A 24,969-nucleotide genomic window follows, 5' to 3' on the forward strand; every position below is an offset into this window, starting at 1 on the left:
TTGCCAATGAGCCCCTTTAGACACAACCAGTGTTCAAATTGATTTCAGCATTGATTTTGGCTGAAGCTGATAAATTTCTGCTTGTTAGTTAAAGTAATTTTGCAGAAGACTTTGTACTGCAGTATTGAAGTGTTCATTTAGCTGATGGTTAAAAGAGGAGTTATTTACAGAGGCCTCTACTGTTGTTCTGAGATGGGACAATTCCCCAATCATCTTTTACTTTTAATTTTTTAGGCTTCAGTATACCAATCAATAGGTGATTGAAACTGATTAAAACTTACCCGACCATCTGCCTATGGCAGTTTAATTGGAAGCTGGATGACTCTTGAATTAAAGTTGTCTTGTTTTCATTGCACAGCCATCTTCCAGAAAAATAAGGGACAACAGTGCTGAAAACTTAAAAGTCTGGCATTGGTAAGATATCTTACAATGTTAAGTCACTCACCAGCTATTACTAAGGCAACTCAGAAATGTATTCAGGGGCTTTTGACACTAGATGGAATAATATCCGTACTTGTCAGCCAAGAAATTTTTATTTTCAGGAAAGAGGTAACCTGTAGTGTAATGACAGATGTAAAAGACCAGCTGTTTGTGATCTTACTGTATAAGTAAATGAATTCTGGAGCTCAGTTTTTAAACACAGAGTGCAGGGTGAAGCTAGCCATGGTGATAACCTGTACATCTCCCCCTGGACATCATCAGCTTTGAGTATTTTTATTTATATTAATTTAAAATAAACCTCCATCGAATGAAAGGCAGGCATTTTCACATAAGTCTATGTTGCCTTTCAACTGTACTATGGGCAGGATTACAGAAGAAACATTTTTTTCACTTGCCCCAAGCTTACCCATGCTCCTTTTATCTAGTGTAGGACACTTTCTTGAGTTTTTAATGGAAATGGGCTAATATTTCTGTCAAGGGGACATATTACATCTGGTACTACAGGGAAGAAGGTAATAAATGACTCACTTTTCAGAGGTGCATTTACTCTTTGACCCACTAGGGTACTGTTTAGTGCTCTAGAAGAGGTAATTTAGTAAACTGTACCCCAGTGGCCTGAAAAAGTTAATGCAACTCTGAAAAGTGAGTGAGTCATTCAATCGATTTTCCCTATTGCTTTTCAAAAAAAATCAACACTGACCATATCCAGAGACCCTTGAAGACAACTGGAAATAGAGGATCTAGAAGCAGCTCAGTTTATGTTCCCTGAAAGCTTATTAAGGATGTGCACTGAATTTGGCTTCAGAGTACCTAAATCCACTTCTTATTCCAGTACTTAACAGACAGGTATCTTGAAGCAGTCATTAAGGCCTCACTAAGCCTTGAATTCCTTATCTGCAAAATAGGGATAACATCTCCCTGGCAAATTTTTGTGTAAAGCAAATAGCTTCTCTGTATGAAACTATGTAATAAATTAAGCACAACAAAATGTTAAGTAGTAAAAGGAAAAGGTTTTTTGATGTAGCTTTTTTTGGAAAATGATTCCTTAACTTTCCAAGAAACTATGAGTAGAGATTACAATGTAATGAAGGCATTTCAGGAGAGTTTCTTAGCTAGTTAATCCTCAAGGTGTTTCTAACTACTGTATTTCTTTATCTAGGTTTTATAACTTTTGCTTCTCTGTTTTTTAACCTGTTACATTTTTTAAGAACCTTTGATCAGGATATCACTATGACTGCATGTTCCATGATTTCAAAGGTATTTAAGCCATATATTAAAAGACATTACTCTAGTTAATATGGGGAGTGTTAAAGTTTTGAGCCAGACTGCATCAGCTTATGGAAGACATATGGAGGTAGTGATGACCACATAAACTTTGAGGCAGGTATGAGTATAAAAAGAGGCATATAAGTCCTTTTCAGGTAGTAAACAGAAGAAATGATAAAATGTAGGGTTACACTTGCTTTTCTCTGATTAAAACTGTTTCTAACCCAGCCAAGTTTTCATATCATATATTAGGTTGATTTATGAGCCTTGTGTATTATCAGTATCTTGAAATTAATATCTGTAGTCTAATAACATATTTGATTTGGTACATAGAGAGTCTGGGGCCCCTGTTGCTTAACCGCAGCTTACCTTGCAATCATTAGTCAAGCATGTGTAATATTGGGTTTTAGGCAGAAGGAAGGTTGGCATAGACCACCATTTCAACTAGAATGGTTTACATAAAAGCTTCTTTTTACAATTGTTGTTTACTTTGGATTTTCTATTTTAACAGCTAGAGCCTGGCTAATGTGTTTATCTATTATGTAAGGCAACAACTGTCAGTGTTGGGTTCCCTGAAACTATTTGAATTTTTTTCTGTGAATGGCTACTGCTATTTTAGTATGTGGTAGCACTCCTTAAAATTCGATAGCCTGTTAGTCCTTAATATGTTAATAAAGTCTCACCCCCAAAGAAACCTATGAAATGAACAAATCTATAAAAAACACCGAGCAGCAAAACAAAATTTTCATTAGCTGACCCGTAGCTAGTTTACATTTGGTCACTGAAAATGTGATTACATTAAAAGATGGTATCCAGAGGATTTTTAAAAGCAATCTCACTAGATGGCAAAAGATTTTTTGGTGTTGTGTGTGTGTGTGTATGTGTGTACATAATACATGCATGTATGCATTTTTACATGGCAAAGAAGTGTTCTACTTATTTTATGTTGGCTTCAGAATTATCTGGCCTTGGACTGGAGGTATGGCTCAAGTGGTAAAGCACCTGCTTTGCAAGCATGATGACCTGAGTTCAAACCCCAGTTCCACTGAAAAAAAACAGAATTATCTGGCCTTAAACTGTTTGGAATAATGAAATGCAGTCAACTCTCAGGTTCCCTATCTTAAGTAGGAGTGTCATGTGGGTACCTCCTTTCAGTGGTGCCTTTGGCTCTCTAGATTTCTACCACCTCTTGTTTTAGTTTTCTTTTATGCCAAAGTTACAGTGTTTTAAATAAAAAAACTTACATGCTAAAGAATAACTTCCATTTTGTTCTTCTAAATTTACGTGAAAGTACAGCTTCATTTTTTTGATAAGTGAATAAAATGCCACTTAAAGTACAAGGAAACAGCTGGGCATGGTGGTACACATCTGTAATCCTAGCACTTGGGAGGCTGAGGTAGGAGGATCTTGAGTTTGAGATCAGCCTGGATTACATTTAAATACCAGTTAAAAAAAAGAAGAGAAAAATCTTCAGAAAAGTAAAATAAAGAGCAAGGAAACAACATTTTTAAGTGTGGAAATTGATGACCCTATATCATATTGACTTTAATGAAGCTATATTTTTATAAGGAAGTATATTTAATAATGGAACGTGAGTATGACCACCTCTTAACTTTCTGTGCTAATGAGAATTTGAGATGCATGGATAATTAAAGTGGACAGCTAATGAGAAATCTCATTTTAGACAGCTGTCTCATTCCCATCAAACTTTTTGTTTTAACAGAGAGTCAGTTCTTAGCGTTTTCTCTTTTACCTTATCCCCTTGCCTCAACCCTGTCCTTGATGGACATCCTGGAAAGCTCTAGGTCAAAGAACAGAGAGGCAAGAATCCATGATACCCCACTAGCTATGAAATAATTATCTGAAAAATGAACGATTTTATTATTTGGTAACTCTCCATGAGCTAGGCACAACAAATGTGTTTTCTTTAAGTTTTAGTTTTTAAGTAGGCTTTACTCACTTTCTTTTTTGTCTCCTACCTGTCTATCCTGTATGAAACACAGGCAGCAAAATAAACATCACCTTCTTTCCTGCTTACTAAAATTCCTGGTAATTCCTGGTTATTTCTTAAGCCAAGTCCTGACTATTGCTTTCACTATTTCTGTGACTGTATAGATGACTTTCTTAGGTTTCCTATCCATTTAGAGAACTTTCCAACAATTGATAGCACTCTATAAATAATTCACAGAGTAATTGTCGTTCCTCTTTTCACTAACCTTCTTTGAAGGGTGTTATGTGAGAAGCAGAACTTGTCAATGGCATTTAGTTCACATGTTTCTTTTGAGGTGGGAGATTGAACTCAGGGCTGGAGCTATCTCCCAGTACCATTTACCTAACCCTTCACAGTACAAGGACAGTACTATCATTTCAGTGTCCCTGTTCTGCCATTAAGGTCTTTTCTCCAAGAGCTTTAAAAAAAAAAAAGGAAGGGGTGTTTTCTTATTCGTTTCATGACTATTTTGCTAACTAATTGACATTTATGACAGTCATCGGTCATTCTGAAATCTGAACTGTTTAAATGGTCAGTTCACAGGTCAGCTTCCCCTCTTAATTTTTGTCCTGTTTCATACCACTGTTGAAGCACAGATGCCTTCTGTTAGAAATTCTTCCTGCTCATAATTTAAAGTAATTTTATTGGAGTAGGTTCAGAAATTAATATGCAGAACACTGCTACAGAAATGAGATGCCTACTTTAATTGTATGAGATTGTATAAGCTTTATCAGAAAATATATGATCAGCTCTAGGTTATTTATTTTATGAACAGGAGTCAGCTGGGACAATTCATATTTTTTTGTTCTCCTAGAATTTGAAATTCTAAGCATAATAATTTCAGTAAACATTGTAAAATACAGATACAATTGATCTTATACATGACATAAATTTGTGTGGGAGTCCAGATGTTGGAATGTGAACACAGGTTGTTTCTCCCTTATGTCCTCTGTGGATGTAGGACTTCTTAACATTTTGTTTTCAAAAATTTTTTCTCCCTTTTAAAGATTCTTATAGAAATTCAGTTTATTTTTTTAGTAATTATTTTAAAATACTCACTAGGATTTACATGATAAGCACATCTCTAGACTCATCTTTAAAACTTCCAAGAGCAGATAATAGAATCATTTGCATTGGTCCCTAGTCACATGTATTTTGAACACACTCTTTCTGCAAAGTACTTTGCTTGGCAGTAGAGGAAATAGAACACTAGCATACATGGCCTCCAGGTTCTGTTGGGAGCTTATTGTCTGTACTGTCTCCTCTCTCTTACTGTTTTCTTCCCTTCTTATCTGCCACCCTGTTTCAAGCCAGTGTTACTTCTTATGGTTTGAACTTGGGACATTGCACTTTGCTAGGCAGATTTTCTACTACTTGAGCCACATCTCCAGCACTGCTTTAGTTATTTTTTCGGATAGGCTCTCACATTTTTGTCCAGGGCTGACCTCAGATCATGATCCTCCTATCTGTACCTCCAACATAGCTCGGATCACAGGTGCACACCAAAATCAGTAGCATTAAGTTAATCACTTTCATGTATTTGGAAATTAAAATGCATACTCTAAATAACATGAGTCATGTAATATATCATAATGGAAATAAAGCCTGGCGTTTAAGCCTAGAATCCCAGCTTCTGGGGAGGCAGAGGCAGGAGGATCATGACTTTGAGGTCAGGCTGGCAAAGGTAAGAAGATGCTATCTCAAATACATACAGAAAGATTGAGAGCATTGCTCAAGTGCAAGAGCATGTACTTATCATTCAAGTCCCTGACTTCAATCCCCAATTCCAAGGGAAAGGGAGGAGAGGAGGGTCAAAGGAAGGAAGGAAGTTTACAACTGAACAAAAAAGGTAATACTGTATGCGAAAGCTCATGAAAGGCATCAAATTCATACTTAAAGGATACTTTTATATGTATGCATTCAGAAAGAATAACTGGATATTAATCTGTTTACCTTATAATTTAAGAAACTAGCAAGTGTAAGGTCATGGCTTCAATCCCTTGTATTGCCAAAAAATTAAAAAAAAAAAGTAAAAAAGAAACAGGTGGAATTTATTCGGGGCTGGAGGTATAGCTCAAATAGTAGAATGCTTGCTTGCCAAGTGCAAGGACCTGAGTTCAAATTCCAGTACTGCCAAAAAGTAAAATGAATAAAGAAAAAAACTGCAAAGGCAGAGGAGGAGATAATAAGCCCAAAGAAATTTGAAATCAGAAATACTAACTTGCCTAGTAACCACACCCTGAGTTCAAACTCAAACGCCAGTACCGCCAAAAAGGAGAAGGAAAGAAGAGAGGGAGGACATAAAGGAACCCTCATACACTGTTAGTGGGAATGTGAACTGTACAGCCACTATGGAAATCAGAATACAAAGATGATTAAGACATGGGAACACACACTTCCCAGTATGGGACACAGACAAACAATTTTCTGCACTGTGTTAGGGGGCTATGGTAGAGGAACCAAAGTTTGAGAAGTAGGGAACACCTCAAAATTTTATAGTCTATAAGGGTGTATATTAGAGGAGGTATGTAGATACTTCTAAAGTAGTTTATATTTTCCTGTTTATTAACCCAAGGAGAATGAAACATTGGCTTTCTCACTTAGCACTAATGATTGTCAAATGGTGTTTCTGCTGATATGATCACCTGAATGGGGCACTTACCACAAGTATCTATAGAATAAATACATCTGTGGGCAAGAGATAGATGTGGCCAGAACTCTAAAATTTGATCATGGTGTATCCATAGCATTTCAGATGACTGTTTTGATTCTTTTTCTTCAAAGTTTGTTCAACATGAAGTAATGCTATTTTGTTTAGGTTTTCCTAGTAATAAATATTTTAGACTTTTGCTAGTTCTTTGTTATTAAAGCTTTATTAGATGCTCATTTGTAAGAGTATGTAATCTAATTCTTAATCATAAAGATAATTTTGCTCTTTCAGTCTGTCTAAGCAGTTTTTACTCTTAAAACACTCAGCAACTCTGACAGCTTCCTAGTTTCCTGATGTTTCATAGATGCTTTCTGAGTTCCAGGTCGTATTCTCAGTATCCTCATTGAATCCTCACTACTCTGTAAGGTAGGAACTACTTTCCCTAACCCACACTGGAGACAGCTGAGACATGGTGATGTTCACTAACAGTCTCTCTCAGCTCATGGCTAAGGGGAGTGGCAGAGCTGGAATTGGAATCAGGTGGTGTTTTCAGTGTGCATACTGTTTGCCCTCTGCCTCTCAAGGTAGATCGACAAGTGATTGCTGAATGCTTCTTTGTCTGGAAAGATTTGGGTGTGATGGTCCTTAGCCTGGCTGAAATAAGTCCATACCTTTGTACTTTTGAATTGTGTGTTTCTTTGCCCTAAAGTAGAGTTAAGAAAACTTAAGCACCATCACGTATTTCCTTTAGGTCTTAATATGGGTGTCTTCTGCCACAGTTGCAGTCTTGGGTTTGCTACTGACCACGTGATCTTGGACAAGCTATTTAACCTGGCTTTTGAGTGTTTCTGCTGTAAAAGAAATTTTCTGTATTCCCTCCTAGCTCACTAAACTCTTGAGTTTGTACCAAGATTAAAGGTTGCTACTAACTTCCTTGTTCAGTCATCTAGAACCTATTGTTCCAAAGGAAAAAAGAAAGTCAGAGGGCTAGGGATGTAACTTAACATGTGTGAGTGCCTGGCTTAGATTCCTAGCACTGCCACAAAAAAGGAAGGAAACAAAGTAGAGATGGTAAATGTTCTCTTGTGCTGGTATTTTTGGTATTTTTGGATCCAGAAATTTATACCAGGGTACTAGTTTTGCCATCCTAAAGTGTATATATTGTGTGCTCAATTTTAAGGGCTGGGACTATTCCCAGAAGGCCTGTGCTGGTCACCAGCAAAAGGGAACACTCAAGGATTGAGCACTAAAAAAATCTCATAAAAATGCTTCCTCCATGCACTCTTTGGAACAGGTAATTACTGTGACAATAAACTAATTGGAAGTGTTAGCTGTTAATTAAAACATTACAGAGGTGTATAGTTGTCTTTTGGTGTAACCAGAGCCTCTAGTCAAACTTCATTAATCACTTTACAGTTATGTGTTGAGGAAGGTCAAGACAATTGAGATGCACTATCCAGTTGAGATTCAGGATCCCTTGAAAGTAAACAAATTCCTTTTCTGCAGGTAGAATGCAGTTTGTAAAGTTAAGGGACATTCTTGACTCATGCCTGGCATTGCGTTTGTCATAAACTTCTCCTTGATGATTAAATGTTAAATTGGTACTGTCATTGTACTGTAAACCAAGCCACACAGCATCTTTATTGCTCGAAATCGAACCCAAACTTCCATGGATGAATTAGCATGCATCATAATTAAATCATCGAGTCCCTCCTTTTAATTCGCTTAGAAATAGGAGACCTTTCTTTTGGAAAAGAGATTGGCTTTCTTGACAAGCTAATTAAGTTGCCAAACTGTCCAGTATGGGATATATATTAGACTATCTGCTAATCGCTTCCTAACCGCTGCAGCTGGTCTCAGAAGTCCAGGTTTTGCTTATTATTCAAAGTAACAACACTGCTCTTTTTGCAACTTTCAGATCCTTGTGTATGCTTTTGACTATTTGTCTTCCTATTTCATTCCTTGGCTAGTGACTCTAATACACAGTATTTTAAAAAATTGAAGTTGAAAGAATCTGTGGTATAAAGGAAAAAATGTGTTATTAAATCTTATAACTAAGTTTCTCAAAACATATTTCAAATTAGTACAACAACTTTTCTGTAGGCTTTGAGAAAAGTATGGTATAAATCTTTACACATAAGTGTATTACATCAATTTGAATGTATCATAAATCAAATTGTTACCTGAAATGTAGCTTTGCCTTATAAAAAGTCTGATATTTACATAGATAGTAAATAGTAATTTATTTTAAAACCAGTATAATGCAGAGTCCATTTATAAAATGTGTATCATTTTATACAAAGTATGAGAAAATATTAAATTGATTGAAGTGTTATAAATAATATTTACATACACTCAAGAAAGTTGTTTGACTTTAGACATTTTATAGATAAAAGAATTCTTTCATAAAGTGAACAATTATCACCTAATTTTTATAATTTTTGCCTTTCCTTTAAATAAGTTGCACCTGGATTTCTGTGCAATTTATTAATATAATAAAAACTAAGTTTACCTTCCACAATTGGCTTAACCTTTGTCTACTCAAGTAGGAAAAGCAGAATAAGTTCCTTTTTTTTTTTTTTTTTTTTTTGCGGTACTAGAGCTAGAACTCAGGGCCTTCACCTTGAGCCACTCCAGCAGCCCTATTTTCATGAAGTATTTTTCGAGATAGGGCTTGGAACTATTTTCCTGGGCTGGCTTCCAACTGTAATCCTCCTGATCTCTGCCTCCTGAGTAGCTAGGATTACAGGTGTGTAACATACACACACACACAGATGCTTCCCTAGTTTTGCCTGTGAGCTTTTAATAACTGCATCATTTCTGCAAATCAGTCACTCTTAAAACATTTATTAGTGTTTGCTGAACTCTATAAATTTAATAAAAGTAATTTAATCATACCCTTAAAACAAATGAATTTTATCACACATCAATTATTCTTCGGGAAACCATTTTTAAAAATTTGACAGAGCAAGCAAACAAATATTTTTTGCCAAAACAGCAGAAAGTAATGTTTCCATTTTGGTGATAGTGAAATATATATTGAATTTTTATTTTTGTTTTAAAAAATGAGCAATTTTGGGTCCTGGTAAGTATATTTTGAAACTAGGCAAGTGAGGACAAGGATTTCCTAAGGTGCTTGCTTCTGTTTCCTCCCATCTCTACCCCATTCCCATCTTACTACTTGCAGGTTTAAAGGAAGAGTAATCTGATCTTAGTTGATGTGTTCAATCCTCTACAAAGCAAATTTATTTCTTCCAAACTAATTTGCTTCTTTGTACTTTTGTGGGCTCATATTTACACTGCTTGTTTATGTTACGTGGTTTGTTTTGATTTTTTTTTAAATATAAGTCAGACTATATAGTTCCCAGAGTATATGTGTAAAAGGCCACATTTCATTTAAACAGTTTTTGTTTTTTTTTTAATTCATATATGCATACAATGTTTGGGTCATTTCTCCCCTCTTCTCCCACCCCCTCCCTTACCCCCCCCCCATACCCGGCAGAAAGTATTTTGCCCTTAACTCTTAATTTTGTTGAAGAGAGAGTATAAGCAATAATAGGAAAGACCAAGGGTTTTTGCTAGTTGAGATAAGGATAGCTATACAGGGAGTTGACTCGCATTGATTTCCTGTGCATGTGTGTTACCTTCTAGGTTAATTCTTCTTGATCTAACCTTTTCTCTAGTTCCTGGTCCCCTTCTCCTATTGGCCTCAGTTGCTTTAAAGTATCTGCTTTAGTTTCTCTGAGTTGAGGGCAACAAATGCTAGCTAGTTTTTTAGGTGTCTTACCTATCCTCATATCTCCCTTATGTGCACTTGCTTTTATCATATGATCAAAGTCCAATCCCCTTGTTGTGTTTGCCCTGGATCTAATGTCCGCATATGAGGGAGAACATACAAATTTGGTCTTTTGGGCCAGGCTAACCTCACTCAGAATGATGTTCTCCAATTCCATCCATTTACCAGCGAATGATAACATTCCGTTCTTCTTCATGGCTGCATAAAATTCCATTGTGTATAGATACCACATTTTCTTAATCCATTCGTCAGTGGTGGGGCATCTTGGCTGTTTCCATAACTTGGCTATTGTGAATAGTGCTGCAATAAACATGGGCGTGCAGGTGCCTCTGGAGTAACCTGTGTCACAGTCTTTTGGGTATATCCCCAAGACTGGTATTGCTGGATCAAATGGTAGATCAATGTTTAGCTTTTTAAGTAGCCTCCAAATTTTTTTCCAGAGTGGTTGTACTAGTTTACATTCCCACCAGCAATGTAAGAGGGTTCCTTTTTCCCCCCGAATCCTCGCCAACACCTGTTGTTAGTGGTGTTGCTAATGATGGCTATTCTAACAGGGGTGAGGTGGAATCTTAGTGTGGTTTTAATTTGCATTTTTAAATAGGTCTTGATGAACTGTATCTGATACTTTGAGCCTATCACTCTATTTAAGGAAAGATGAGCCATGTGCTTAAGAAATCATAACTATGATTTCTTATGTGAAATTATAGTGTAAACCATAGTTAATTGTGTTTTATGATTTTTTTTTTAATGGTACTGAGATTTGATATTAAGGCTTCACACTTGCTAGGCAGGCACTTCACCACATGAACCACTTCACCAGCCCTGTTTTTGTGTGTTGGTTATTTTTGAGATAGGGTCTCATGAACTCTTTGCCTGGGCTGGCTTTGAACTGTGATTCTCCTGATCTCTGCCTCCTGAATCTAAGACTATAGGCATGAGCCACTGATGCCCAACTGTTTTGTGATAATTTTTATGAAACATAGGGGTATAGTTTATCTGTATACATAATTGAAAGAAATACAAGCAAAAGAAAGCCCCTATTTTACACACCTCTGTACAGTGCTTAGTAGGGGACTATTCAGGACCCCTATATACACACACAACACAATGATGGCAATAAGGGATCTAGAACCAGATAACATGAGTTTGAGGTCCAGTTCTGCTACTATATACCTTTCACAAATGGCAAATCGCTTAACTTCTCTATGCTTTAGAGTCCTCATCTATTAAAGGAAGATAATAGAATTACCTTGGAGGGTTATTTTAAGATAATATGTATACTCTGGTTTCTCTTCAGATCATATAAATCTTTCGCCTTTTTTAAGATAATATGTAATGAATCACTTTGTTGACCATTAAGCTCCATAGAAATGTATATTACCATCATGATTAGTTTTCTTTGAAAGAACTTGTATGTATCCCATTGCTGCAGAAATGTTTGGATTGATATTTATGTCCTTAACCATTTTATAGGTTATTTAATGATCTCAAGTAACTTTGTTATTTTTTTTCCCTTCCTATAGAGCATATCATGTCCCAAGTGGGAAAATATTAGCTGTAAAGGTAAGTGCTAAATACATTTTATGAAATGCTCATTGCTTTCCTTTCCCCTTTTGACTTGAGGTACAGGCATGCTCAAAGAGGAGATGAAACAGTGTAGGGTTCAGGTGGTAGGTAAAGGAAACTGTGGCCTTGGATCTTGGTATCTTTTAAGTATCCCTTCCAGTGGTTGGTTATAAGCTCTGTGTATTATAGTCCTTCTCTTTAAAAAGAGAACACTTCCTTCTGTGTTGTGGTCTCTGTTGAGTTGTGGTCTTGTCGAGTGGTATCACCCTGTTCCTGATCATACAGTGGACAAGCATAGTAGTCATGCTTTCCTTTTTCTTTATCTGCCATAGCTTATAAATTCCCATATCCTATTAGAATTTTTTCCCAAAATGCAACAGTTTGTCACTTTCTGTTCTCATTCTCATGGCCATCACCTTGGGGATCACTCACATTATCTCCTGCTTGGACTTTTAAAATAACTTCATCACTGTACTTTCAGCCTTTTTCCTCTCTGATGTGCCTTTTGCCCTGCCATAGACTTGAGAAGTCAGATCATAGATCTGACCCTGTAACAGTCTTGCCCCAATCCCTCCATCTTCAACTGTGTACATTAAAAAGCTTTCAATGTCTGCCTTGCTTATGAAATACCAAATACCATGCTTACCATTATAGTCAAGCTGTGTGTAATAACTTAAGAGATGTTGTAGACAATTGCTTAAGGTTTTCCTCAGTTCCTATCCTGTATATAATCTATATGCCATCTGTGCCAAAATCCAAGATCCCAGTCTGTAATGCTGAATTTAATCTCTGGCACTGATGGGTAGGTGCTTGATATTCTCATCATTTTATATCTCAGGTTTCCCTAATGGACTGTTATGAATCACACCTGTGACTGAGCACTTTGCAAACTTAAGTGTTAATCCCACAGAACCACCCTTTCAACTCTAGGCTCTTAGCTAACAAATTGGTCAGGCCCTCTGCAGATTGGTCCCTACCTGCCTTTACACACATGTCCTCTGCTTTACCAGTTTGTTACTTCCTGCCATGCCCTGATTTCCAGGTTCTGGCCCTTTAGTAATAAAAGCTTTTATTTTTTGAGTGATCACTATATGACTGGTATTATGCTTTGGGTTTTATAACTCTGTAATCCTTAAAACAGCAGAAATTCTATTTTAGATTCAGGGCAACTGAGACTCAGAAAGCTGAATTGTCCAAGGTCAAAAAGTTAGAGGAGGAAGGGTTAGGATTTAAAATGTCCATCCAACTCTAAAGCTCATACCCTCTACTATACTGTGCAGCCTTAATGCAAGCTACTACCTTTGCTTATCCCTGTTTTCCATCCATCCTTTCAAGGTTCATCTCCAGGCTGCCTTTGTAGTACTGTCCACAACAAGACATTGGTGTTTTTCCCTGACACTTACATAGTTTATAGTTCTGTTTCTTTTATCTTTTCTTTCTGTATCTTTTATCTTAAGGAAACTAAACATAAGGGCAATTATGTTATCATTTGTTATATCTTTTATTAAAGTTAAGCTAAAACTTAGACTCAGATCTTCTGACTGCTAGTGCATTTCAGAGATCTATTCCATGTCACACCTAGCATAGTACCTAGAACATGCTATGTGGCATCATGAAGTCCAGTTTTAGACTAGACTTTAGTTTTAATAACTTAATAACTTGTGATGAAGTAGTACAACAGTGTTCACTCTTGGGATTCTTTCTTTGATACTCCAACCAAACTAGTTCCACAGAATTATAGAATTGGAAGCAACCCTAGAGGTCATCTGTTGTAGTCCCACGTTTTACAGAAGGAGACAGAAGTGTGGAGAGTTCCCAAGGTAGGCATTGTCAGGCAGTTCTCTCCCAGTCTTCCCCTGAGCTCACCCAGCATAGCTCTGTGGACCGGCTTGACACTGCATTGCCTTTTATGTGCTTCCTGAGCTCCCTGTTCACTAATGGAACACTCCTGCCTACTTGAGCACTGTTTTCCTATCTATTCAGTTGTTGGTTTGTTCCTTTGGACAGTCAAATATAGATTATTTATTCCAAGAGAGAGGAGCACCACTATAGATTACCCAAAAACCTATCATTATTTGGTCTTGCAAGTTACATTATAAATTTTTCATAATTTCACACATTTCAAAAGCATAGGCTAATAATAAAATTTTTATGCACAATTACTTAGTTGAGAATGGCAAGGGGCCAATAGCTGTTTTTGCAAAGTATTAGATAGATAGATAGATAGGCTGGAAATATATACAGATAGATATAGATGTATCTATTTATAAGTATATTGGCTGTTACAGGGTTCCAATTCAGGTCCTCCTGCTTGCTAGCAGATTCCTGACCACTTTAGCGCCATGCTCTAACTCTTTTTTGCTTTAGTTCTTTCTTTGGGTAGGGTCTCACATTTTTTATTTTTATTTATTTAATTTTTTAGTTTCCAAGTATTTGGAGATTTTCCAGTTATCTTTCTGTTACCAGTTTCTAATGTATTCCCATTGTGGTCAAAGAACTTACTTTTTTTTTATAATTGGGATTATTTTAAATTTATTAAGGCTTATTTTATGGCTCAAAATACTTTTTAACAGTTTTTTTATTACTGTACATTAATTATACAAAGGGGTTTCATTGTGATATTTCTGTAAATACATACAATGTACTTTGACCAAATTCACTAGCTCTGTTATATTGACTCCCTTCCTTCTCCTCCCTCTTTCAAACAGTATTGAGTGAGTTTCGCTGTTTTTTCATATGTATATACACAGTATATAAATGTAATGTACTTTGATCACGTTCACTCCCCAGTACCCTCTCCTTTCCCCTTCTCCCTCTGCTGATTCCTACCCAGAGACAGCCCCTTTATGCTCATGTTCCATTATTATTACTATTATTATTTTCATCATCATCATCATCATCTTTCTAGAACTAGATTCTATATATGAGTGAAAACATGGTTTCTGAGCTTGGCTTATCTTACTTAACATGATGATCTCCAGTTGTATCCATTTTTCTGCAAATGATAATTTCATTCTTCTTTAAGGTTAATTAATATCCCATCATATATCTATATCTCTATATATATCTCACATTCTCTGTGTATTCTTTCATTGTTGGGCACCTACTCTAATTCCATAGTTTGGCTATTGTGAATAGTGCTGCAATAAACAGTGTGGAGGTATTTTTCTTGTATGTTGACTTACACTCCCGCAGATACATGCCCAAGAGTGCTATGGCAAGGTCATAAGGTAGGTTCATTTTTAGTTTTTTGATTAAACTCTGCACTGATTTCCATAGTGATAGCACTGATTTACATTCCCACCTATAGTATTAAAGGGTCCTCCCTTCTCCCTGCATTTCCCCAGCATTTGTTGTTTGTTATCTTGATGATAGTCATTCTGACTGGGGTGAGATGAAATCTCAGTGTTGTCTTAGTTTGCATCTCTTTGTGGCTAAGGATATTGAACATCTTGGTAAATGTTCCCTGTGCACATGAAAACAATGTATTGTCCAAAGGACATAGAGGGTGTTGTATAAACAGCAATTATCTTGTGTCTTTACTGATTTTTTTCTACTTGTTCTATCAATTAGAACAATTGATAGATAGGGGTGTTGAAATCTCCAGCAATAATTGTGCCTTTATCTATTTTTCTTTATAGTCCTATCATTTTTTATTTAATGTTTTCAAAAGATGTATCATTAGGTACAAATAGGGTTGTATGCCTTTTGATGAATTGGTGCCTTTATTATTATGAAGTGACCCTCTTTGTCCATAGTAATATTCTCTGCTGTGAATTCCACATTGTCTGGTATTAATATAGCCACTCCAGTTGTATTTTGACTAGTGTCTGATGTGATGATCTCTGCTTTTGTAACATTGTATTGGGATAATTTACATTTCATGTGATTATTGATACAGTTGGATTCAATTTTATCATTTTTCTCTTCTTTTTCTATTTGTTCTAGCTGTATAGCTGCCATCTTTCCCCACATTTTTAGTGGTTGCTTTAGAGTTCAATACATTTTTAACTTATTATAGTCTCCCCATGTAAATAAAACTATCCTACTTTATTGTCTGAGAACCTTGTAACAGTACCCTTTCATTTCCTGTGTCCTGGCCTTTGTGTTATTTTCATGCATTTTACTTCTTTCTATGTTATAAACTCCAAAATGCAGTTACTATTTTTATTTTAGACATTTATCTTTTAATTAAAAATAGGACTGGCACAGTAGCTCAAGTGGTAGAGCACTTGCACAGTAAGTTCCCTGAGTTCAACCCCCCAGCACTGCCAAAAGAAAGAAAGAAAAAAATGTACTTTATATTTATCCATGATTTACCAATTCCAGTGCTTTTCATTCCTTTGTGTGATTTAGATTTCCTTCTGGTATCAATTTCCTTCTGTCTAAAGGACCTTCTTTCTTTTACATTTCTTATAGTACAGATCTCTTGGTAATGAATCTTTTTTAGTTTTTGTATATTGGAAGCTATGTATTTCATTTTCATTTTTGGAAGGCATTTTTATTTTCACAAGATATAGGACTCTAGATTGACTGCTCTTCTCTTTCAGATTTTAGAGAGTTTGTTTCACTGTTAGCTTTGTTTGCCATCCAGAAGCTTGCTGTCATTTTTTTATCTTTCTTCCCCTGTATGTTAACACTGGTTTCTTCTCTGTGTACTTTTAATATATTTTTCTTTACTGTAGTCTTAAGCAATTTGATTATGATGATGTAATTTTTTTCTTCTCTCTCTCTCTCTCTCTCTGTCCCTCCCCTCTCCCCCTCGTTCCTTTCCTTCCTTCTTTCTTTCCTACTTTCTTTTTTATATTGTGGTAGTGCTGGCCATTGAATCCAGGCCCTTGTACATGCTAGGCAAATGCTCTACTACTGAGCTATCTTCTAGCCCATGATGTGAATCTATGGGTTTTGTTTTTTTTCTTTTTTTTTTTTGGTGGTATTGGGGTTTGAATTTAGGGCCTTATGCTTGCCAGGCAAGTGCTCTACCACTTGAGCCATGCTCCAGCCCTTTTCACTTTAATTTATTTTTCAGGTAGAGTTTTTTTTTCTTTTAAAAAATTATTAGCATATAATAGTTGTACATAGGGGATACATTGTGACATTTACATACATGCTTACAATATGCCTTAATTGGATTCACCCCCTCCATCATTCTACCTCATTCCTCCCCCCTTCTTAAAACAGTTTCTTTCATTTTTCTATTTTCATATAGCAATACAAAATAACATCCACCATATTTGCTCTCCTTCACCTTCTCCTTTTGCCCTCCCCCTCCCACTGACACCCACCCTCAGACAGGACCACATAGCATATGCATTAGGTCACTTGAAGTTACCCCACAGCAAAATGATGCTGTGTTGTTTGTTCCAGTCTTTTCTCTATGTTTCATATGGGATAGTTCCTGTCCCTTTGTCATCAAGTTCACTGATCTTTTCTTCTGTATTTTCTAATGTGCTATTGCTCCTGTCCAGTGTATTGTTCATTTCAGATATTTTCTTTTTTATCCCTCAAAGTTTAAATAGGTCTTTTTTTCCCTACATCTTCCATATCTCTACTTGATTGGTAGAAGCCTTTCTTCTGTCTTCTTGAGTGTGTGGAATATAGTTATGATTACTAAATTAATGGTCTTATCTATTCTGTTACATATGTTACTTCTGGATCAGTTTTGACTATTCCTTTTCTCTTCTTTTTGGGTTGTATTTCTTGCTTTTTTTTGTACATTATAATTTTTATAGGGTGCTAGTTACCTGGCATATGGGCTAGATATTTTTGCATTCTTATATTCTTGGGTTTTGTTCTGAGATAGTATTTAGTGACTTGAACACATTTGATCCTTTCAAAATTTGCTTTTAAGCTTTATTAGACAGTATCAACTCAGTGATTAGTCTGGAACTAATGTTCACCATTCAGCTGAGGGGTGCTATTCTGATTCCATCTTGACTTGTAGGAACACAAACTCTTCCTGCTGATTGTGAATGTAGAGATTATTTCCTCTGGTCCTCTCGGGTGGTTCTTTCCCTGGATTCAGGTGATCTCCTGACATCCGTATGCTGATCATCACTCTGCTGAAGAGTCTGCTTCTCCTCTGCTGATTTTTGTAACTCTCTCCCCCTGGTCTTCTGCTAGCCAACTCTTAGTGGCCTTGGCCTCCTCAGACTTCCATGTTCTGTCTTCTCAATTTATGGAGACAGCTGAGCTCCACCTGGTTCTCCTTCTTGTGCTGGGACCTGAAAACTCTCCAGGTAGTAAACCGGACAACCACAGAGCTCATCCTGTTTATTTTCAGTCTCTTAGGAATCACCTGTATTGGCTAATGTCCAGTGGCTGTTGCTTTTTCTTATTTGTGTGGGTTGTTTTGTTTGTTTTGGGTACATCTTCCTTTCTTGTCACCTGTCTAATCCAGATGCTTGTTTTTGCCTCTGGTCAGATGTGTTGACCAGTTTCTGAATTGTTCTCTCAGTATATAGAAGCTGCCAGTTGCTTATGATTTGTACTGTGTTTAGTACTTTACATGTATTTCCTTCTTATAATACCACAACCTTTGTTACTATTACTGAGCCTCGTTTAATAGATGCAGAACCTGAGGCACAGAGAAGTTAAATAATTTGCCCAAGATCCCAATATTTGGTTCCCCAAAGTATAATTCCAGTCACATCTGTTCCTCTCTCAAAAGTTTTTAAAGGTTCACTTTACTTCTCAAATAAACTGAAGACTCTAGGGAATGATTTCAGGATCCTCTGTAGTATAGCAGCAGTCTGCTTTTATTGTGGGTGTCTACATGTCTAAATCCTGTACTTCTTTTAACTTGAACTAGGTGCCTCATCTGAACCTGGGTGTGTTCTCATTTTAGCACTTTGATTTGTGTATTGCTCTCTAATTAGAATGCTTTCACCTGTATCTCCACCCATCAAAATCCTTAACACCTTGCAAGGGTCTGCTCCTACATTGGACATTTCTGGATAAACCCTCTCACATATGGTTTATTTGTCACTCATCTTCCTGGAATTGTGTGTGTGACTATTATAAGGTATTAGCACATACCATCTTGCATTTTGGTGTTAGGATACATGTACATTCTCTGTTGTGTTGAAATATCTTTGTTAGTGGTGAGCAAATCATACCTATTTTCTCCTTTAGTGAATCCTTCAGAGCCTTACATATAGGACCGAGAACCACATGATTTATAGATTGACTGACTGGTTGAATACATTTTTATTCTTTTGTTTGTTGTTTAGTTCATTCATTCATCTTTTGAAGTAACATCTTAAAAGCAGGTTCAGTTCACATATAAAATATTCCATAGTGTTCTTTGTATGGACCATTGCTTTCACCCAGAATATTTCTTAGCTTTTTTTTTTTTTTTTACATTAAAACATAAAATGGAAGGTTAAGAGTTAGAAGTACATTTGATCTTTTCCTGACCCTCTCCTGACTTTTGTGTGACTTCAAGCATGTCACTTGAACCTCTTACTGACCCCAGCTTTGAAATGGGACTGCCTGGTGTCACAGAGGGATTGTGAAATGCAGCAAATCACTGTCCTTGTCTAAGTGGAATCACCTGCAGGGCTCTGGTGCCTGCATGGGATGATGAGGGACATCTAATTTTCCAAGTCCAGTGGTCAGTCCCAGTGTCTGTGGGATTAATTAGATGACAGTCCTTGAAAATCTGTTAATTTTTATTCCTACTCAAAATGTTTCTAATTTTTATACATTTAAAAGTGTTTCAGATTTTTTAAAAATAAAAAAGCATATCATGGTTCCCTTTTCAGACTTCAAATGTAGCAAGAGATCATTTTAGATATTTTAAAAGAAAGCTGAATTTTGGGGAAAATAAAAGTACTTTGAATTTTTTATTCTATGCTATGGAATTGAGAAAAATTTTTGGCTTCAGAGAGCATTTTGAAAAGGATACTAATCACATGTTAAAGATGACTGTTTGATAGTGACTTATGTAACTCATGCAATGTCTTTATAGCTAGGTTTTTTGTTTATTTAGTGTAGGTAGCCAAGACAATTGCAAATAAGTAGAGCAGAAAACAAATAAAAATACTGTTAGCCACCTTGCAAGCAGAACCTTTTAATGTCATTAATGTATTCTGTAAAATCTTTCAAACAGTGATGCTTGGAGGATTTAATAGATTTCTCAGTATTGTTTGCTTTGTAATTGGGAAAAGAGTCTGTAATAGGAAATTTCTTAGCAATGTACATAGCATGTGCTGATTATCATTCTTTGACTGCTTTGGATTTTTGCTGCTTTTAAACTAGCATTTAAATGGACCATTTGATTAATCATTTGTATACTGACTGTAATCCTCCCAAATTTCCTTTCTGAGTTGTACATACTGTAAAAGACAATTATGTCGCCACAGATTAAATAAGTGAATTAAAACAGAATAGCGGCTTAATTTGACCTGTGATTTTGTTCTCCTTCCCTTTAGTGGAGCGTATGCCACTCCAGCAAATAAATGAAGTCATCCATGACAGCTTGTGATGAATTGCCGTATTTATACTGTATATTTTAATAGCCTCACACTAATTTAAATTGAGTGCGGAGTAAATTATAATTCAGTCACTTGACTGCTTGTATTTAACTTGACAACTCATCCTTATTTGTCCTGGAGGTGTAGTGGAGAGCAGAGGAAATGCACTCAGGTATTTCAGTTTCTCACTTAACCCTTTCTCCAGGAACTGCTTCGTATCAGATTCTCTGCAGTTTGCTTTTAGTGTTGGGAGGTGGGGCGCAGTTTGGGCAAAACACAAAACTGGAGCAGTGCATACTTTCCTTGTACTTGAAAAGAAAAATTAGCACTTGCCATTCTTTTCTCCATTGCCTTCAAGGAGGGAATTGGTCTTGTTTATTTTTAGCATTTTAAAGCTCACCGAAAGAATGCTCAGGGGAAAGGAAATTAACCTTCCACCCAGAGTGCCAGCTCTCCCAGAAAATGGAGAGCACTTGAGTGCAATGTGTTGATGTGGATTTTACTTTCCTCACAAGCTCCAGAAATGACTTTATTCGCTTTTCCACCATTACAGAATCTATCCACCCTTCTGGACTATAGTAAATATCGAGAGTGATCCAAACCAGTTCTCTAGAGCACAATGGATTAGCTTCACAGTTACAATACCCCTCACTCTATTTCAGGCCAGTTTGTTTGTTTTGGTGTTCATGGCTTTGGTTTTAAATTTAGTTGTAGAAATCAAGTGATCCATTTCCTGTGTGTCTAGAAACAAGTTCTTTAGAGGATTATGGTTATAAGGAGCACTTTAATTAAATCCCATACCACATGATTTGACGAGTGCTGCTGTAAGAAATATTTAAGAATATTTCTTAAAATGAAATATTAGGGTCAGAGCTAGAGATAAATTCTGGTAAAGGGCTTCTGGGTGCATTGTGGGAGGTGATAATCAATTCAAGCTGGGTCCTAAAGGTCAAATAGGTTTTTAAAACCAACAACTGTGGAGTGGAGCAAGGAAGCACATGGGACTGCAAGACCAAAGACTGGATGTATAGGAAGGCACAGCGCATGTTGTGTGGACCAGGAAAAACCATCTGCGTTCACAGAAGTGGGTTATGGTGGGAGTGGTGGGAGAAGGAGTTACGATAACAAATCAAAGTAGGCTGTGGCAGAACTTCTTAAATGTCAAGCTAGAGTTTTACCTTTATTCTGGGAACTCAAATTCAGGTTTTTGGTCAAGGGAATGACTCAGTGTCAGTAGTTTAGGGTTAATTCCAAGGTCTTGGCCAGCCATGTGCAGTCCTGTCATTTCTAGTTTGATGGCCTAGAGGTGGCTCTTCTGGAGTCATGTTTCTTAGTGCTGCATAAATGTCATTTTTGAGATCTTAAATAAGTGGTTCTTTGTGGGTTAGAAATCACTCTTTAAAAATATAAGATGTAGGCCCAACCCATTGTTCTAGGACAAGCCCTGAACATTGAAAATTTTTAAAGTAACTAGATAATTGTAATGTGAGGCTGGGGTTGAGAACCACTGCTCTAAGACCACTAACTTCATTCCTTTTAACAGAGTTTTTTAGGATAAAAGATTGCCTATGTTTGACATAGTGGTATTTTAGTGCATAGAATTGAAATAATATTAGGCGAATTAATTTTATTGCTAAGTTTTATACAGGAACAAAAAATGTAAGTGAATATCTTTGGCAAATAACCGTTGAGAGAAGTGCTTAAATGTTTCTTGGCAGTCTGTATTACACTTACAGTCTAGTTTAGTGAGAGCGCTCATAAATAGCCCTAAAGCAAACACTTGATACAAACTGGCAATGTCTTTTTCTTTTTTTAACCTTCCCCTCCCTTAAATAGATGTTAGCACTAAAAATGTGTGTCATAGCATGATCATTTTCTTTCCTTGCCCTATCAGCAGTTTACATAATTCCTAATTTATACTTTTTCTCCAATATGATTATATATAGATTCCTCATTTTAATTGAGAATGTAATAGTAGCAGTTTATAAAACTCCTAATTTATGTTTTTTCTTCAGTATGATTATATATTCTTTATTTGTAATAGAGAATGTAATCCAATGTTTGATGGTGTATAACTACTGTCATGGTAACCTTGAATGTTAAGTTTTACCTAGAAACTGCCAAAACATAAAAAATGTCTTCTACCTATTTTATTCCACCACTGGCTTTTTAAAATAAAAAAACAATTTCCCTTGTGTTGGTTTTAACTAAGTAATCAGTAAATTTTGAACAGTTGATGGGTCTTAAAAAAAACCAACCAAGCATTCAAAGCTGGGTAAGTGGCTCAGCAGTAGAGCTCTTGACTAGCATGCTTGAGGCCTTGGGTTCCATTAGCACCAAGAAAGAAAGAAAGAAAGAAAGAAAAAAAAAAAAAGAAGTGTTCTAAGTAAACTAGAATTTATTCTAGGTAAGTTTTAAATTTTTTTATATTTCTGTATTGCAAGTCCAACTCTGGCTGATAGTTGAAGAATAAGAAAAAAAAAAAAAAGCATCAGGAAGTACTGGAAAAGCACAGGAGTTACAGAGGAGAGGAGGGAACCCCACACTGCCTTATAGCAAGGCTTGCTGAGAAAAAGCCTTGGTTTCCTCCTCTCTAAAAAAAAGGAAGTTAGGGGAAGTGAGGTTCCTTCAAGCTCTAGCAGCATGAGAGTATTACCCACCTGGACAAAATATAAAGTTGATGTATTTTAAAAATTCCTATTTCTTTCATAAATAACTGAAAACGTCATTTTATTTTTACTTATGCTCTCTACTTACCTCCTAGTGTCTGAATCACTTGACAGTTTTTAAAGGTTTGAGGGTTATTTGTATCTTTCCCTTCTGAAAATAACTAGTGTGGCCAAAATAGGGTGTATAAATTATGAGTGTTATAACTTAACTGACTTTGAAAGCCATTAATGCTGACCTTTGAGACCTGGTATTTTCCATAGTCCCATCAATCACTTCTGTATGGCCTCCCCCAATACAAAGGTTTAGGCATATGTGGAGGCAGTTTGTGCTCCTGGGGAGGGAGAAGGGGGTGAATAGAGGAGCTGCCATTTGTTTTAGTTCTTATATTTTATTATAATTATAGCTATATTTAATTCGAAGGTGAATAAATGTATTAATATTACTACTTTTCTATGTTTAGGTTATACTACTAGATATTACACTGGAACTTCAGAAACAAATTATGTCTGAATTGGAAATTCTTTATAAGGTGATTTTTTTTTCCTGGTCACTTTTACTTGTAAAGTGTGTGTGGTAACAGCTTGCATGTTTTTAACTTTTTTTTGTCTTGTTTTTGTTACAGTGTGATTCATCATATATCATAGGATTTTATGGAGCATTTTTTGTAGAAAACAGGATTTCAATATGTACAGAATTCATGGATGGTAAGCTTTCCCTTTTCAATATTTTAGAAATGACTTTTGGTTTTGATATAGACAGCAAGTAGAATTAAAAGTGATTAAAACATTTATAATCTTAAATCATCTTAGGCTGGCGGAATGGCTCAAGTGGTAGAGTGCCTGCTTAGCAACCATGAGGCCCTGAGTTCAAACCCTACTACTGCCAAAACCAAAAAAAACTTACTAAAATTATCTTAGTGTTAGAGGTTCTTGGTGTTAAATATTTATAGCTGAGCTACAATTTCAGGAATGTAACTTCATTTACTTTTATTGAAAATTTAAATAGAGTAGATTAAAAGTTAGTCTAATTGGTGGTTTGATATTTGATTCTTCTATGCAATCTGTCTTTGCTTGCAAAACAGATGTTCTGTTCTTTTAATGTTTCAATAGCTAAAACAGATTTTCTCTTAAAGAAATCTATTAACCCAATGTCCTATGTCTTTCAGAATGAAATTGGTCCTTAATTGCAAGATAAGAAATTGTTTTTCAACACAGCTGTTTTTCTTTCTTTGGAATTTTGTCCTTTCCTCTTTCTGTATTTTCATTCATTCTATTTTGGGAGCTCTTTCTTGATCTGAATATTTTCGCAAAATACAGATTTCTTGGATCCTGCCAGCGAAATAATGTCATCATTATTTTACATGTTTAGTTCTTTAATGTCTACCCATTAAAATGCAACAGTGGAAGGGGTTGTTACTGTGGTACTAAAGCAATTAGTTCATGCCCTGTAAGTCTTCCATGAGCCAGCATTGACACCTTGATATTATAAGTGTATAATTTATTTCTAATTAGTTATAGTAGAAGTAAAGAACTTAAAATCTTACAACATATAAGTAGTATGACATGGGGGTGACTGATTAGAAAAAGTGGATTCATAGTGCCTGTACATGTTACTGTTTTATTTTACTTTATTTCTTTGGCAGTGCTGGGTTTGAACTTAGGATCTTACAGTTGCTAGGCAGATATTCTATTGCTTATGCCACACATCTAGGCCTTTTTGCTTTAGCTATTTTTCAAATAGACTCTTGCTGTTTATGCCCAGGCTGGCCTGGATCACTGTCCTCTTATTTGTTCTTCCCATGTAGCTGGGATGACACACTTACCATCACACCCAGTTTTTTTTTAATTGGTTAAGATGGGGTCTCATCAACGTTATGTCTGTGCTGGCCTCAGGTCACAATCCTGGTGTCTGCCACCTGAGTACTAGGATTATAAGTGTGAGCCACCAAGACTGACTTACTATTTTAAACGTTCATCATTGTTACTTGGAACTATTCAATTTTTAAGTTACATTAACATATTTTTATTAAGGTATAATTCAAATACCATACAATTTACCCTTTTAAAGTGTACAGCTGAGTGGTTTTTAGTATATTTACAAGGTTTTTCAACCA

At 36.1% G+C, this 24,969-nt stretch overlaps 1 protein-coding gene across 22 annotated transcripts in view; it reads left to right on the forward strand.

The window, feature by feature from the left end:
* The window catches only part of Map2k5 (mitogen-activated protein kinase kinase 5), a 252,617-nt gene that overhangs the window by 63,766 nt on the left and 163,882 nt on the right, over nt 1–24,969 (forward strand). For 16 of the 22 annotated variants that reach the window (XR_012445525.1, XR_012445528.1, XR_012445526.1 and 13 more), the window contains 3 exons: nt 11,667–11,706; nt 23,317–23,385; nt 23,479–23,560. Coding sequence is in view for 14 of the 22 variants with exons in the window: in XM_074066289.1 (XP_073922390.1) it covers nt 11,667–11,706; nt 23,317–23,385; nt 23,479–23,560 (191 nt within the window). In the remaining 8 variants the exon portion in view is untranslated. Of the gene's footprint in view, nt 1–358; nt 415–11,666; nt 11,707–20,144; nt 20,355–23,316; nt 23,386–23,478; nt 23,561–24,969 lie in introns of those variants that run through there. The other 6 variants (XM_074066296.1, XM_074066297.1, XM_074066298.1 and 3 more) reach the window with 3 other exon arrangements.

Source organism: Castor canadensis, chromosome 2 (genome assembly GCF_047511655.1).
Source record: "Castor canadensis chromosome 2, mCasCan1.hap1v2, whole genome shotgun sequence".
NCBI classification, from domain to species: Eukaryota; Metazoa; Chordata; class Mammalia; order Rodentia; family Castoridae; genus Castor; species Castor canadensis.